A 13,502-nucleotide genomic window follows, 5' to 3' on the forward strand; every position below is an offset into this window, starting at 1 on the left:
TGTTGAAACTACTACTCATCAGTTTAATTGCTTTTGCTATGGTTTCATTATTTTTACTTTTTACACAAACCTTAATCACTGCAAATTGGTGATTAAGGTTTTGACCCTGCAATAAAAAAAACTGTAGACATTTACCTGAACAATTTACACATCAAAGCTAAGACCATACAAAAGCTTCTATCTTTTCAGCTTGGAAAGAAAAACAGCTAAGGCACATTCTCACAACATCAGAGTTGTGCCTGGAAGTTAGTTTTGGTCATGAGGGGCTCTTTAAAGCCCACCTAGCTTGAGGGAAAACACTGGAATCCTGAGAGGCTTCCCATTGGTCGCTTAAAGCCACTGCCTCTGATGTGGGCGTGTCGTGGCGCCTGATTGGTCCGAGCGGCTGTCAGTCACGGCTGCGCTCTCTCCTGAGCCCCGCCCTGCCTCTCCACAGTCTGGATGTCCGGCCCGAACGAGGATTTTGACGAAAACATCAACCGCAGACTGCGTACCGGAGCCAACCGGGGAGGGGGCACGGAGCCGCGACGGACGGAACCGATGGATCCAGCGGCGTGACAGCCTCGTCGATGGCGCTCGTAAAGTTGGATAACGGTGCTCGGCCTTAGATAGAGTCAGATTTAACGGCGATGACTGCGGTATCACTTGTTAGATAGAGACACAGAGAGGGGCCAAAGTGGACTCCCTCCCTCGGTAGATCCGATCCGCCCCATGGAGGCTGACGGGACCTTTGCAGAGAGCTCCAGGCCCCGAATGTCACCTGCGAAAGTCCCCGCCGGAGGACGAGGTTAAAGGGGGGGAAACGACGCGCACATCTGCCCGCGACTTGATCCGACAACTTCTCGAAAAGGCTGCGAAGTGAAAGTTAGCAGGTGATCGTTAGCAGCAGGAGGGGAGATGACCATCAGAGATATCACCTAGGTAGAGGTCCAGCAGCGCCTCAGGTGAACTCCGGACAGGTGAACTGCGCAGCTTCACGGACTTTCTGGTTTCATGATCCAGAAATAAGAACAACACACATCAGCAAGTTGACTGGCTGATTTTTTTTTTTTTTTTACTTTTTTGTTTTTTAATTTCTCTGTCATCAAGTGTCGCCTCTTCATTCCAACAACCATGTCATTCAAAGACAATGCCTGTCGGAAATTTCAAGCCAACATTTTCAACAAAAGTAAATGCCAGAACTGCTTTAAGCCGAGAGAATCACATTTGCTGAACGACGAGGACTTAAATCAGGTGAACCGATGTCTTTTTAAACCATGACTGTACTGTATTTCTTTGCTGTGGTCTTGTGTTTACACCCACACAAATGAAAAGGGAAACCCAGCTGTCAGAGCGTTTGTGTCATGTGTCAATAAACCGTGAAGTGCAAAGGTTGGCTTAATTGGACGTAATTAGTTTGCAGCCAAAGGGCTCATATTGACCTTAATTCATGCAGATACAGGCCCACTTCCAGCTCCTTGCCTTGCAGCACAGTAGTATTTACATTTTTTTTCACCACTACTAATGCCTCCATGTGGGATTTTCTGTTTTTCATTACAAGAGTGCTGTTTCACTAATGCACAAGTGACCTAAGAGTGAAGTTCACCCCCTCATGTTGTGTGTCGGTGGATATATTCCACTGTGTACACACTGTCCAGCAGGGAGTGCAGCTTAAGAGTGGTATCGTGGGGTCATACTGAACTCTGCTGACCTATATTGGGGCCATTCCCTACTGCTAAGCTGTTTAATAGAACAGGTTAGGAATCACCTGCATCCAGGTTGCAAGTTTCTACCAATGATAATTTTGTGACCAACAAGACTTCTAATGTTGTATTTGTCCTAAGAGCTTTAGGAGAAGATGACTGAATATGTCTCAACGGCCTCAGGTTAACATAGATAAAGGGAGGAAGTCCATGACATCACTTATCAGATACTTATAGTGCAGTCTTGAGGTTCCTTCCTAGACAGTTTCACCTCCATTATCACTGTGAGTTATCCCTCACTTGGCAGTTTTACACCCATTTACACCTCGAAGCTCGTGAGACTTGGATTGCTAATGGGACCATTAGCCGTGTGGTTTAGGGGGTGAGAATAAACACCTGCAACTCCGCATCAGTCACTTTAAACTGCATGGTTGTCTTCTACTGAAGCTCTTAGGATTCGCATGACTAGGATGGCTGAAGATCTACGGTCTCCACGGTGACCAAATGCTGTCAGGATGCAAATTGTCTTAACTTTTTCTTTCACCTCATCAGTCTGTCTGACCCCCTGGCCCCCACTGTTATCCTCTCATGACTCGGGTGTCATTTACAGTCAGGTTTAAGATGTTGCTCATTGTTAAAAAAGTTCTTCTACAAGTAGATACAGAAGCCTGTGATTCTCATTCTGTGCATATTTTCAGCCAGAACTCATTCTGTCATTCCTTTTCGCCTCGCCTTAAAGGCCCACGCTTGTCTCTGCAGTGTAGTTCTTTTATGATGGGAGGCAGTAAGGGGTTGGGGGGTGCATTGCGAAATGAACACACTCAAATGACTCCAGTTTAGCCACTGAACCGGTGAAGGGTAAAAAATGACCTAGATTCATCTCGCGTATTCCTTCGTCTCAGGGGAGAGCTTGCCATCCAGGCTGCGGTCAGGTCATGTGAGGAGAGGTGGGACCTTTTTCTAAACTGTCTTGAGTCTCAGTGTTTCTTTTCAACAGCAAATCTCTCGTCTTTCTCCACCCTCGCTGCCCCTTTCCTTTCAGTCACATTATCAACTCGCCTCATCTCTAAATATCTGGTTGCTTCTCTTGCAAGTCCGTTCAAACCCTTGACAGTCCAAGGTTATGGTTGGGACTTTTGAACGTTCCTATTATGTCATTTTGTTTACTGAGTCACTCAGCTGGGAAATATGCTGCGCCTCATGCAGTCAGAGAGGATTTTATGGTGGATTATTCTCGGCCTTACATAGGATGAAGTTATGACTGTAATCAAACCCCCTGATAGAGAGACACGGAGGTGCCAGGTGACTGTAAATGCCACAGCTTCTTTGACTTGATTCGCAGGCTGCTGCTCTGGAGCGCAGTCGAATTACGTAAGGCACTTGATTTGTTAAGCTCTTTAAGTGTAGGTAAGGTTTGAGTGTAAACACCAAGTGAAATCTGTCCTCCTGTACACATAATAAGCATGCGGCGGTTATGCCGGGACTTTATTTTGGCTCGGCTAACAAGTGCTGACTACTAGAGTGGCTGCAGTTCAAGTATGTACCAGAACAATTTAAGAAAGACTGCCAGGCCAACTTGCATTTCTCAGTTTGAATTGCAAATCTGGAGGAGCAAAAGCTCCCAAGATGTGCGTTCGCTGCTCCTCTCTTCTGCTTCTCATCCACTGTTTTTCATGCTAAATTCTGCCTCCTGCTTCCCCCTTCCATCCACCAGTCCACGCACTTAGAGGATCAGAGGGAAAATCATGTGTGTTAGCCTTTCCTCCCTTTTTTTTTTTCTTTTTCCAGGGCAGCATGGCGCTTTGGATTAAAGCCAACTGGAGAATGCAGTCTACAGTCAACTTCAGGCAGCTAGTGGCTAATGCACACCTTCCTGCAGTTTAAATAAAATCTGAATGTGTGCAACGCCATCTGAAATTGTGTCCTCCAAAACTCGTAGCTTGCAGTCATATCTGCAGCGAGTTACAATGTGCATGACTGAACGGTTAATATGTTTGTTTTCCTCCCACCAGGCAAAGCCTATATATGGAGGATGGTTGTTGCTGGCACCCGAGGGAACAAATTTTGACAATCCCTTACACAGATCTCGGGTAAGTGGTTGCATAAGTGTTTACCTTTGCAGGACTGAGCTTGATTATGTTTAGAACAGAGTATAGCATTGTTTCTTCACCTCTTGTTGTCTTCTGTCATGAAATTCCAGATAATAAATGCCATTATTCAAAGAAACCAGTTTTTGACCCTTTGTTTTTAGCCTCAAGAGTTAATAAAGGCAGTTTTGTGCGAACCAGCTTTGAGTATGAGGTGGTTTTCTGCATATATTCTGTCAGGTAAATAGAAAAAGCTGCCACGACTTTCCCTGTTTTTAATTTTTCTACGCATACCGCCATTCATTTGACATTTGGCAAAACAAGAGGTCTCGTTGTGGCTCCAGTAGCTACTCCGTACAATCAGCAGATTCCTGTGGGAGGCTGAGTCTTCTATCAGACGAAGCCTCATCGTCAGGCAATAATGAGCCTAATATTGACTTTATTCCACGACCCATAGCGCCCTAGCATCACGTAATGGGAGCCTGTCTTTATCAGCTCCCAGATTATGCTGTGGTGTTGCATCCCAAAAGAGGACATTCTGGGGGAGAATGTGGGGGAGGAGAGGGAAGGTCCCGGTTCTCACAGCCACGCTGATGGCTTCCATATGGGTTTTTGGTTAAAAAAAAAAAAAAGCACCTCTGGATCTACTATCAACAGTCTGCTGCAGCTTTGACATCATCACTGATATGTTGTGCCTATTCTTACCGTCAGCTTTCCGGCCGTGGAGGTATAATTGGGGGGTTGTATGTAGTGCTGAGGTGAGCAGATTGTTCAGGTTTTGACCGACCGACAAACAAATAGCGGAGGAAAAGTGCTGATGTGTTGGGTGAGTCATGCTGTAAGGACCACTTTAGTTGAACAAGTTGCGCGCCTGTGGCTCTGTTCTGTTCTTGTGATACTGAGGTTAGGACGCTATAATTGATCTTCTGAAAGTCACACATGTCTCATTTTTTTGTCAGTGTCTGCACATAAGACTGCAGTGTCTCTTCTCTGAGCCCTTCCGGTGCCCCTTTTAGGTTACAGAGCAGCTCTTAATATTTCATGGATTGTGCTCAGTTGGAAATTTAACACTGAGACAAAACGGTGCATTCAGATAAGAAGGTTGGGCAGTGGAGTGCAGATGGAGCCAACAAGGACGGAGATCAATGGAAACTGTTAGCATATCATTTGCACAAAAGTCGACAGAATTACCATTAAAATGTGACCCCATGTGTGTTCAGTTTGAAGTGTTCTTTAACGAAATACGATGTTCTGAGTTGATACTGTCAGTGCAGTTGTGTATTTTTATCATGTCCATCCTGCAAGAGAGGTGCAGTCTCAGTTGTTGTTGTCAGAGGTGTAATCTTGTGTGGCCCTGTGAAAGTGTTTATAGTTTTTTTGCGATTACACCCGCATTCAAGCTGAGATTTCTTATCAGTGCTTTGTATGTAGGCATTCATTCCTCACACAGACCTCATGCCGTTGATGCATGCTGATAAAATGTTGTCCGGCTTGTCTTATAACTCGAGAGCCTTTTGATGTGGTTACGCAGATAGTTTTCCGATGAACTCAGTTGCCGATTCACGGCAACTGTTTGCCAAACGCTCGCTCTCGTGTATTTTGTATGCTTGTAGCGCTTTGGCCCAGTCTTCATAACCCGAAGTGCGTGTCAATTTCGAGATTTTAATTGGAACATTTACGAATCTAGTTAAAACTCTCTGGCTTTACAAATGTAAAATCTCTCATACATCAAACGGTATTCATGAAAACTGCGTGACTAAAGCTGGCTAATGCATAAAAACTAGCTGCTGTCAAACACGTGATAAACATTTGCACATTTTCTCATGTTGCTTATAAAAGTATGATGTGTGTTTCTGCGTAGATTGATACTGATATCTATTGTGTGTCCTTGTCTGTAATCCAAGAACTGCTCGTTTTATTCTTTTACAGAAATGGCAGAGAAGGTTCTTCATCCTCTACGAGCACGGCCTACTGCGTTACGCTCTGGACGAGATGGTGAGTTCAAGCTCGCTTTCTTTTAGCTTATGGCTAATATTGGAAAGATGGCTTCTATTGGTTATTATCTGGTGGCATGATCTATTCAAACAAATATAAAATCTTACTGTATACCTGTATTTTAATGGATTGCATTGGAAATTTGCAACCATTGTATTGAATCTACACCATAACCTCATGTGTAGCTATACATCGGAGCTAATCCTAATCCTTCTTCGAAACAAAATTTAGTATCTAATAAGCTAGAATTGTATCTGATATGATCATGATGCAGTACAATTGTGCCATTGTAGTGAAATGTGGTTTTCTTGTTTTCATTTGGTTCCAAAATCTTCTCTCTTTCCTGCATTGCATTCATTTTAGCAAAGGTTTTTGTTCAACATCTAACAGTTCCAACTCCAGCGCGATTCATTTAATTTTAGTCGCCATTACTTGAAGCATAGAAAGAAATTAACACAGTGCCACAGACACACCAGTGCACAAGTACAAATGCTCACAATAGCGTATGTCTATGGCGTGGGCTCTGTATAGATTCAGCTAGTGTAAATCAAGCATTAGTCAGTGCATTAGTATGATGTTTTCATATAATGCTTCCCTTTCACACTTCTCTTTTTACAGAATTCGTGTTTTGATAGTTTTAACCCAATAAACTTATGCTCCAATTTCTCTGTACAGTATATCATTGAAAGAGAAGTGATTTTTCCCCTTTTTATACTTAGAAGTGTTGAGTTTGCATTACCAACGCTAACACATGAAGAGGAACACATCATATAACAGGAAAGTGTTGTTTTTTGTTTGTTTTGCTTTTTGATGACCTACCTCAAATATAAGGTTGGCATTTTTCCAGTTAGGTTAATGCAAGGGCCTGATTCCTATTTGGTCATGTACTGTAGCTATACTTACTGTAGTATTGTACTATTTAATAATGTAGTCATAATCCATAATAACAATATCCTGATGGTTAGGTCATTTTAACAACAGCAGAATTATTGATTTTATACCTTTTTGTATACAAAGAAGTTGGATGTTGCATAAAAACAAGGAAAAAAAATTTTACTGATGGGGAAAAAAACACAACAAATAGCTGTAAATGCAGTTAAAATAGCATTTTGGCCTGAGGCAAATGTGCAGAGTAGAACAGACTCGCTGCCAGCTGACCAGCAGTCACCTCACTGTTAACACCGGGGCTTTTCTTTCATACAACACAGTATTTAGTGAACGTGTGGAACACTAAGCGAACTAGCGCAGTAGTGTCAAAAGGAATGAAGTGACACCGCATGGTGTTGATACTAAAAGTCATGTGCCGAGCTGTGTGTGTTTGTTCAAGTGGCTTACACACTGCACACTTATTGTGCAAGAGCCCTGTGGCGACTTCCAAGAGAAAAACTGGAAGAACTGCTCAGTTTCGAGGCGACCGATACCTTTAAAGTCGGTATCAGACATTGATGTTAATAATAAAATGAAGGTGAAGACTGACTGTTGAGTTGATGTCTTAGTAGGCCACTTGTTTCAGTACTATATAGGTTGTCGGTTTTATGTTTGCTGCAGAATGTGGGCACGCTGAATATTGATTGACCCAAAGCGGTGCTCGGCTGCTTTTTTCTGAACGTGGGATGTGCTTTGAAATGATGTGAAAGCAGAAGCAGTTGAAACAGCACTTGCTTTATTGCTTTTGACCTTTTCACACTGCATGTGGTATTCTCCGGTAGGGTAGAGAGATCCAGCGAGGTTTTATGTAATAGAAGCAGCAGGAGCTGGGAGTGAAATCTGATTTCCTTGTCTGTACCTTTCACAGTCGCTGCTTCCTCACTGTACAAGTCTGCTAAGTTAAATGCTTTGCTTGCATTTACATAGTTTATACAGGAGCGGGGGAGATTTTTGTGTTTTACTAGTGCAAGAAATAACATGCCGATCTTCTTCACACTGGAGCTAACAAATTATATTTGTGAGATGTTGGTGCAGGATGATCACGGAAGAAAGATGGATGATGTGTTTACAGAAGACAAAAGAAAGAGGCGGATGTCCTCCTCCCATTCATTGTTCTTTCTGGATGTCACTCTTCATCTTTTCATCTCCTTTCTGAATGGAGGATCAAACGGGGAGAGGGGGGTGGTGAGGGTCTGGAGATAGAAATATCAAGTGACACTAAGTATAGAGCCTGACTTGTCACACAAGGTGCATTAGAATAATCGTGTTGAAAAAACAGCTACACAAACGCAACTAATTGGCATAAATATCTGGCATTAGTAGTGTTTCCCATCCATTAGTGTTCATGTTACGGTCGCAGAACACTCAAAGCAGCCAAAATCAACGTATATGATCTGTTTAAAGCCGTATTGCGAGTGACATTGGGTCAAATTTAAAGGTTGCCAGCTTTCGCCAGCGTAACATTCATCCAGACCACATCAGAACCCCCATCTAAGAGCACTAGTTAGGGCTGTAGATGAGGAGGTGCCCCTCTGTTTCCCTCTTAGGCTTAGTTTTATGGCTCTTCTGTCTTGTGTTAACCAAACCCAGATGGGCTGTGGTTCCAACCTGCAGGATGTGGCGCGGCTCTGGGGGAAAGGAATGGGTTAGCAAAAACCTAGTGGAGATCACAGCACTCGGGAGTCATTGATTTTGGGGTTGCCCACCTACAGTGAACACCCAACATGAGACACCACCGCCGTCATTTTATGCTAAGAGCGGCGGCGCCTTTGATGAGCTGCTATGTGCATAAGACAAGTGGCAAAAAGCAGAAAATGCAGCTGCAGTCAGAGCAAGATGAAGAGAAAACGTGTTCTGCCGCTGATTGGAAGGATGGAGAAGGATGGTGAATAGCTGAAAATGTTGGCCTGCATAGAACATGTGCTGCCATGCAAAGCTAATGTGTTAGCACAGCTTTAGTGGACTCTTCTTGGCCTCAGAAGGAGGGAGTGGAACGATGTTGTGTCTAAGTTTGTTCTCTGACTAATCATTGTGTCATTTATTATTAGTAAATATGGAGATAAGACAAAATTACTCCCAAAGTCCATTCTCAGCTCAGTCTTTGCCAAATGTACAAGCTAATTTTTTTCCAAGAGCACCCTAACACAGTTATGTCAGGGCAGCGTTGCCGAGGCAACATGTTTTGTTCCTTTGTCCAGCAACAGTTGACCATGGTATGTGTGAACATGGGGCAGATTCTCCGTTTTGTGGAGCGCTCTAGCTGCCTCTGTCCTCACTACATAGATACAGGACAGAACGCTCTGGAAGCAAAAGCACAAATGTGTGGGCTGCGGTCGTCTCTAGGCTCAGTCATACGGTGAGCAAGCCTCTCTACAGTAGCCGGAGACGAAAAACATCAGACGCTGCATCAAAGCAATTGTGCAAGGCAGGATTGGACAGAGTTGCAGTTTATGCTGAGTTGCATGATGTGTTTCTGTGTGAGTAAGCGTGTGAGTGAGTGAATGCACCTGGACCGAGGGTGCTTGACTGCAGAGGCCATGTCAGGAACAGGTGCTGCAAGATTTGAGAAACCTCAAACTGCTCTTCATGGTCCTAGTGCGAATAAGAATTAAGAAGACGAAAAAGGACAGTGACTAATGACACAGCTGTTAGTTGGTGATTTGCCACACACACACAAAATCATTATCACCTCGGGGTGAGGGCAGGTATGTGGGTGAGAAGAACTCTCCAGAAAGCCACTTTGGTGACAAAAAGATCAACACTCACACTCTAATAACTGCTTCACTGTACAGTCTTAAATACCACACACAACACCCACCTCCCTCTGACCGAGCTTTGACCTAATGGCATCTATTCTTACAGGGCTGCACAATCAATCGATTTCAAATCACAACTGGAAACATTGCAATTGGAAAATCGCAAGGACTGCAATTTAGGATCAACGTTATGCAGTGTGTCTGGCTCAGGGTTCATGCTGAATGCTTCATGCCATCCTCCTTGTGTGACAGTCACACATTTGGTGACATCTTATGTGGTGATGCTCCATCACGTATCCGAAATGATTATCGGACTGTTATTGCAAATCAAATCAGAATATCTGTCAGAAAACTCATTTCAATGTCCTAATTCATACTGCATCACACAGTGTCACTCACATTCCCCATCTCGTCATCTCAGTGTTCTTCTTTGCGACGTCTCAGTCTGTGTTGTGGTGTCTGAGCTCACACTGAATCACAAGGCTTTTGCGTTAACCCTCTGAACCCCGAGCTGTTTCTGGCCGTTTTATTTGCTCCAGTCACATGTCGCATCTTTACTCACTGTGGTCTCATTTTTCACTGCAATATTAAACCCTGCGCCTCTGTGGAAACAGCACCACCATGGCTAGAAGTAATGAGAATTTCAAATGTCTTTTGTGCAGTATGACACAGTTAAAATGACTTAAACTTGAAATAAAAATCAGTTTTTTTTTCTTGATGTGACAAGAATTGGAAAAAAAAAAAATCAATCAACTTGTGTATCATATTGTGCCAACAGGTGTTACCAAGACTGGAAAAAATATGGTGACTCTACATACGATACATGCTTTTCTACTTAAATGTGTGATTTGTTTCCTTACTTGTCTGCTCTCTGTTTTATGTATACACTGCCTGCAGTTCAGCTGATCAAACCCAGAATTTTTGTCACGTGACTGTGGGTTACAGCGGAGTCACTGAAAGGTTCATGGTTGTGCCAAGGAGCAAATAAATTTGAGTTTTTTGCCGAATCTGGTTAGAGCAAACGATGTGTTTTTGGCCAATTTTTAAAGGACGAATGTGGAATAATTAGATTTTTTATGAAATGTCGCAATTTTTAATTTAGATTTGGCGCAAACGTAACATGATAAGTTCAAGGGTTGCAACTTTTTTTTTCTTCTGTTTTTGCAGTTTCCACATCTGATAAATGGAGTAATTTTAGCAAATTAAAAAATAATAACATACCTTTCGAACCGGACGGTGAGTTTTGGGGTTCAGAGGGTTAAGAATCTTTTATTACTGTTGAAGGTGTGTTGAATATGTCCTCCCTTTATTTGGAAGCCTTTTTGGGAAAAGACTGTGCTCTCATGCTGGTCAGTTAATGTATTTTAGCCCCGGGTGAACAAGCCCACTATACCTGCAAATAAAGTGAGGCTACCTATTGAGCTGCAGGACATAAAAGGCCCATTCAGAGACGGTTGGATTGCATTTGCCTTTAGATTGCATTGACTGCAGTCGACTGTCTGTCTCACAGCCGTATCCCTTGTTATTCCAGCGAGAACATGATGTTCTCATGACGTTTCAGCTGCTGAAGTCATTCTCATTTCATCTTAGCTCAATTAATTTCCTGTGTTTACTGGAATTCAAATAGTGGACTTCTGCCCCATAGCACTTTCCAAAAACTGGGCGAGTTTTGACAAACTTCCTTCCATTTCCCACACATTTGTGCATTCTTTCAACTTGAGACACACAGTGCTGCTACCTCTTCTCCTGAATCTCTCAGACATGAGCATATACAACGTCAGCCTGTGTTTGCCCCTCAGACTTGTGAGACCTTTTGACATGCTGAAACACGCGTAAACGCTCTCGCCTCTTCTACCCCTTTGAAACATGAAATTGAGGGCTATTTTTAACCCGTTTGGAAGTGCTTTTGTCTTGCTTTGGTTTGGGAATGAGGAGAGCTTTCTAGGGGATAGATGAGTGGGCAGGGCCTCTGAGCTGGGTTGTTGCCTCCAGGCACTCTGTGCAGGGGAAGAAGTGGAGGCTGACCACCCCACCCCATCGAATTAGAAACACTTCCAGGGGTGCTCCACTCTTCCACTCACAGCAAAGCCATGGGAGTGGAGAAGGAGGCAAATAGCTGCCTGCGAGTTGTCGTACAAGATGGAAGTACAGTCGGTTTACGATTGAAAGGCAGATAATTGAAAGGGTAGAAAATAAATGTTGGTCACAGCTCTTGTGGATAAGACAGTATAAGCCTTCTACATTGGATCATTGCGGATTGTTTACTAAGTGTGGGTCTCGGGTTTGGCGTGTGTTGGTTTTGTAGAGATATGGTGCGTGAGAGTCTTCTTTAACCCCTGCCCTTCCTTCCCCGTGGTTCCAGTAGGAACTGATCTGCTGGAATGTAAACAGTCATGGATTACAGTGGGGTCACTGTACCCGTTGCACAAAGCCACAAAGCCATGGGAACAGCCATTCATGCAGCTTGTAATAATCAGGGTCTACAGTGCTCTAACAGCCATTCAACTTAATGGAAATCCCACATCCCAAAGCTGCCATCCATCATAGTATATTTATAAAGAACACTCCCTTGTTTTTGTTTTTATACAGAGAAATGGGGATTTTTTTTATGAACCGTTGTCACTGTTTTATCTCAGAAATTCCCAGTTCTAAAGGCATTGTCATTGTTCTGTCGGCTGAGGGAGGCTCACCACAATGATCTTCAGTTCTCTCCGGCTTTGAGCAACTACTGTGCAGAGGGTTGTACTACAAAGCCAGATTAATGGGTTAGAGAGGTATGTGGAGCCAAAAGCCAGAGTTTTTAATGTCACTGAAGTAGCTGTCTTCTGACTTGGCTAGACCACGGCAACGTATGCTGCACTGCTAACCTGCTCTGGGGGACGTTATTTTAAGAGTTTGGGATTTAAATCAGCTGTAAAACGCAAAGATGATATACTCTATATACTTTGAGTGAAACACATTCCCAGCTGAGGGAATGCATTATATCTGCAGATCTTTTGAACTGTACGTCAGTGATACCATTGAACAACGCTGTGCAGTTACAGTAGGTCAAGTCTTTGCATGGGAACCTGCAGGCATTCAGCTGGTGATACAGAAAATGCATAAATATGTTTTTACGTTTGGTCCCGATTTGCCTCTGAAAATCAGGGTGTTCTTGCCAGATGTTAAAAATACGACATGCCTTTCAAACCTGCTGGTGGGTTTAGGGGTTCAGAGAGTTAATCATCTTTTATTACAGGTGAAAGTGTGTGCAATAAATCTTTGCTTATATTTGGAGGCCTTTATGGGAAAAGACTGTGTTCTCATGCTGGTCAGTGAATGCATTTTAGCTCAGAGTGAACAAGCCTTTACTGATGATATTCTGTCTCAATGATACAGATTCCCGGCTGTGGGAAAACATTGTATCTGCAGGTCTGTTGAGCTGTACGTTGGTAATACCACTGAACGAAGCTGTGCCGTTGCAGTTGGTCAACTCTTTGCATTGCGTTGCCATGGGAACCTACATGCATTCAGTTGTTGATGCCAAAAGTGCATAAGCATGTTTTCACGTTTGGTCCTGCTGGTATTGTAGCCTTTATAGCACAGGATAGAAAATTAATATTCAGTCAGCTTTTCGTATTCCTCATGGCTCTGCACTTGAATGTGCATTCTTGACTGAAGCAGACTGAACAAAATTGGTTCATTTTGTGCAGAAGAAGATTGAAATGATGTGTTAAACACCCCCTTTTTAGGAGTAGATCCCGGTGAAGAAAACCTGAGTTAACAAAGAAAGCTGAAAACCACCGTTGTGATTTCCATTATCTCTGATTGGGCTTTTATGTTTTGTTTTTCAAGCCAACACACGTAAAACCGCAATCCAGCCTGGCTGTGTCACACTGTCTTTGTCCTACACTCTCCTGATATCACAATCAACCCAGAGGAGACAAAACAGCAGAGACAAAATTAAAAGCCAAAGATGAAACATCAAAACAATGGGTGAAATAAAGCTTGAAATAGAATAGTGCAAGACTCAAATGCAACGTCAAATACAGTGTAGCTCAACAGTCAAAGACTAA

The 13,502-nt window shown here is 43.2% G+C and overlaps 1 protein-coding gene across 10 annotated transcripts in view; it reads left to right on the forward strand.

Annotated features, from left to right (window-relative positions):
- Positions 1-426: 426 nt before the first annotated feature.
- The window catches only part of si:ch73-103b11.2 (myosin phosphatase Rho-interacting protein), a 63,370-nt gene continuing 50,294 nt past the window's right edge, over positions 427-13,502 (forward strand). For 4 of the 10 annotated variants that reach the window (XM_022220403.2, XM_051939722.1, XM_022220411.2 and 1 more), the window contains exons 1-3: positions 429-1,233; positions 3,695-3,772; positions 5,699-5,764. In XM_022220403.2, coding sequence (XP_022076095.1) covers positions 1,114-1,233; positions 3,695-3,772; positions 5,699-5,764 — 264 coding nt within the window. In that variant the 5' untranslated portion in view covers positions 429-1,113. Of the gene's footprint in view, positions 1,234-3,018; positions 3,054-3,694; positions 3,773-5,698; positions 5,765-13,502 lie in introns of those variants that run through there. The other 6 variants (XM_051939723.1, XM_022220419.2, XM_051939729.1 and 3 more) reach the window with 4 other exon arrangements.

The sequence above is a fragment of the Acanthochromis polyacanthus genome, chromosome 19 (genome assembly GCF_021347895.1).
Source record: "Acanthochromis polyacanthus isolate Apoly-LR-REF ecotype Palm Island chromosome 19, KAUST_Apoly_ChrSc, whole genome shotgun sequence".
NCBI lineage: Eukaryota > Metazoa > Chordata > Actinopteri > Pomacentridae > Acanthochromis > Acanthochromis polyacanthus.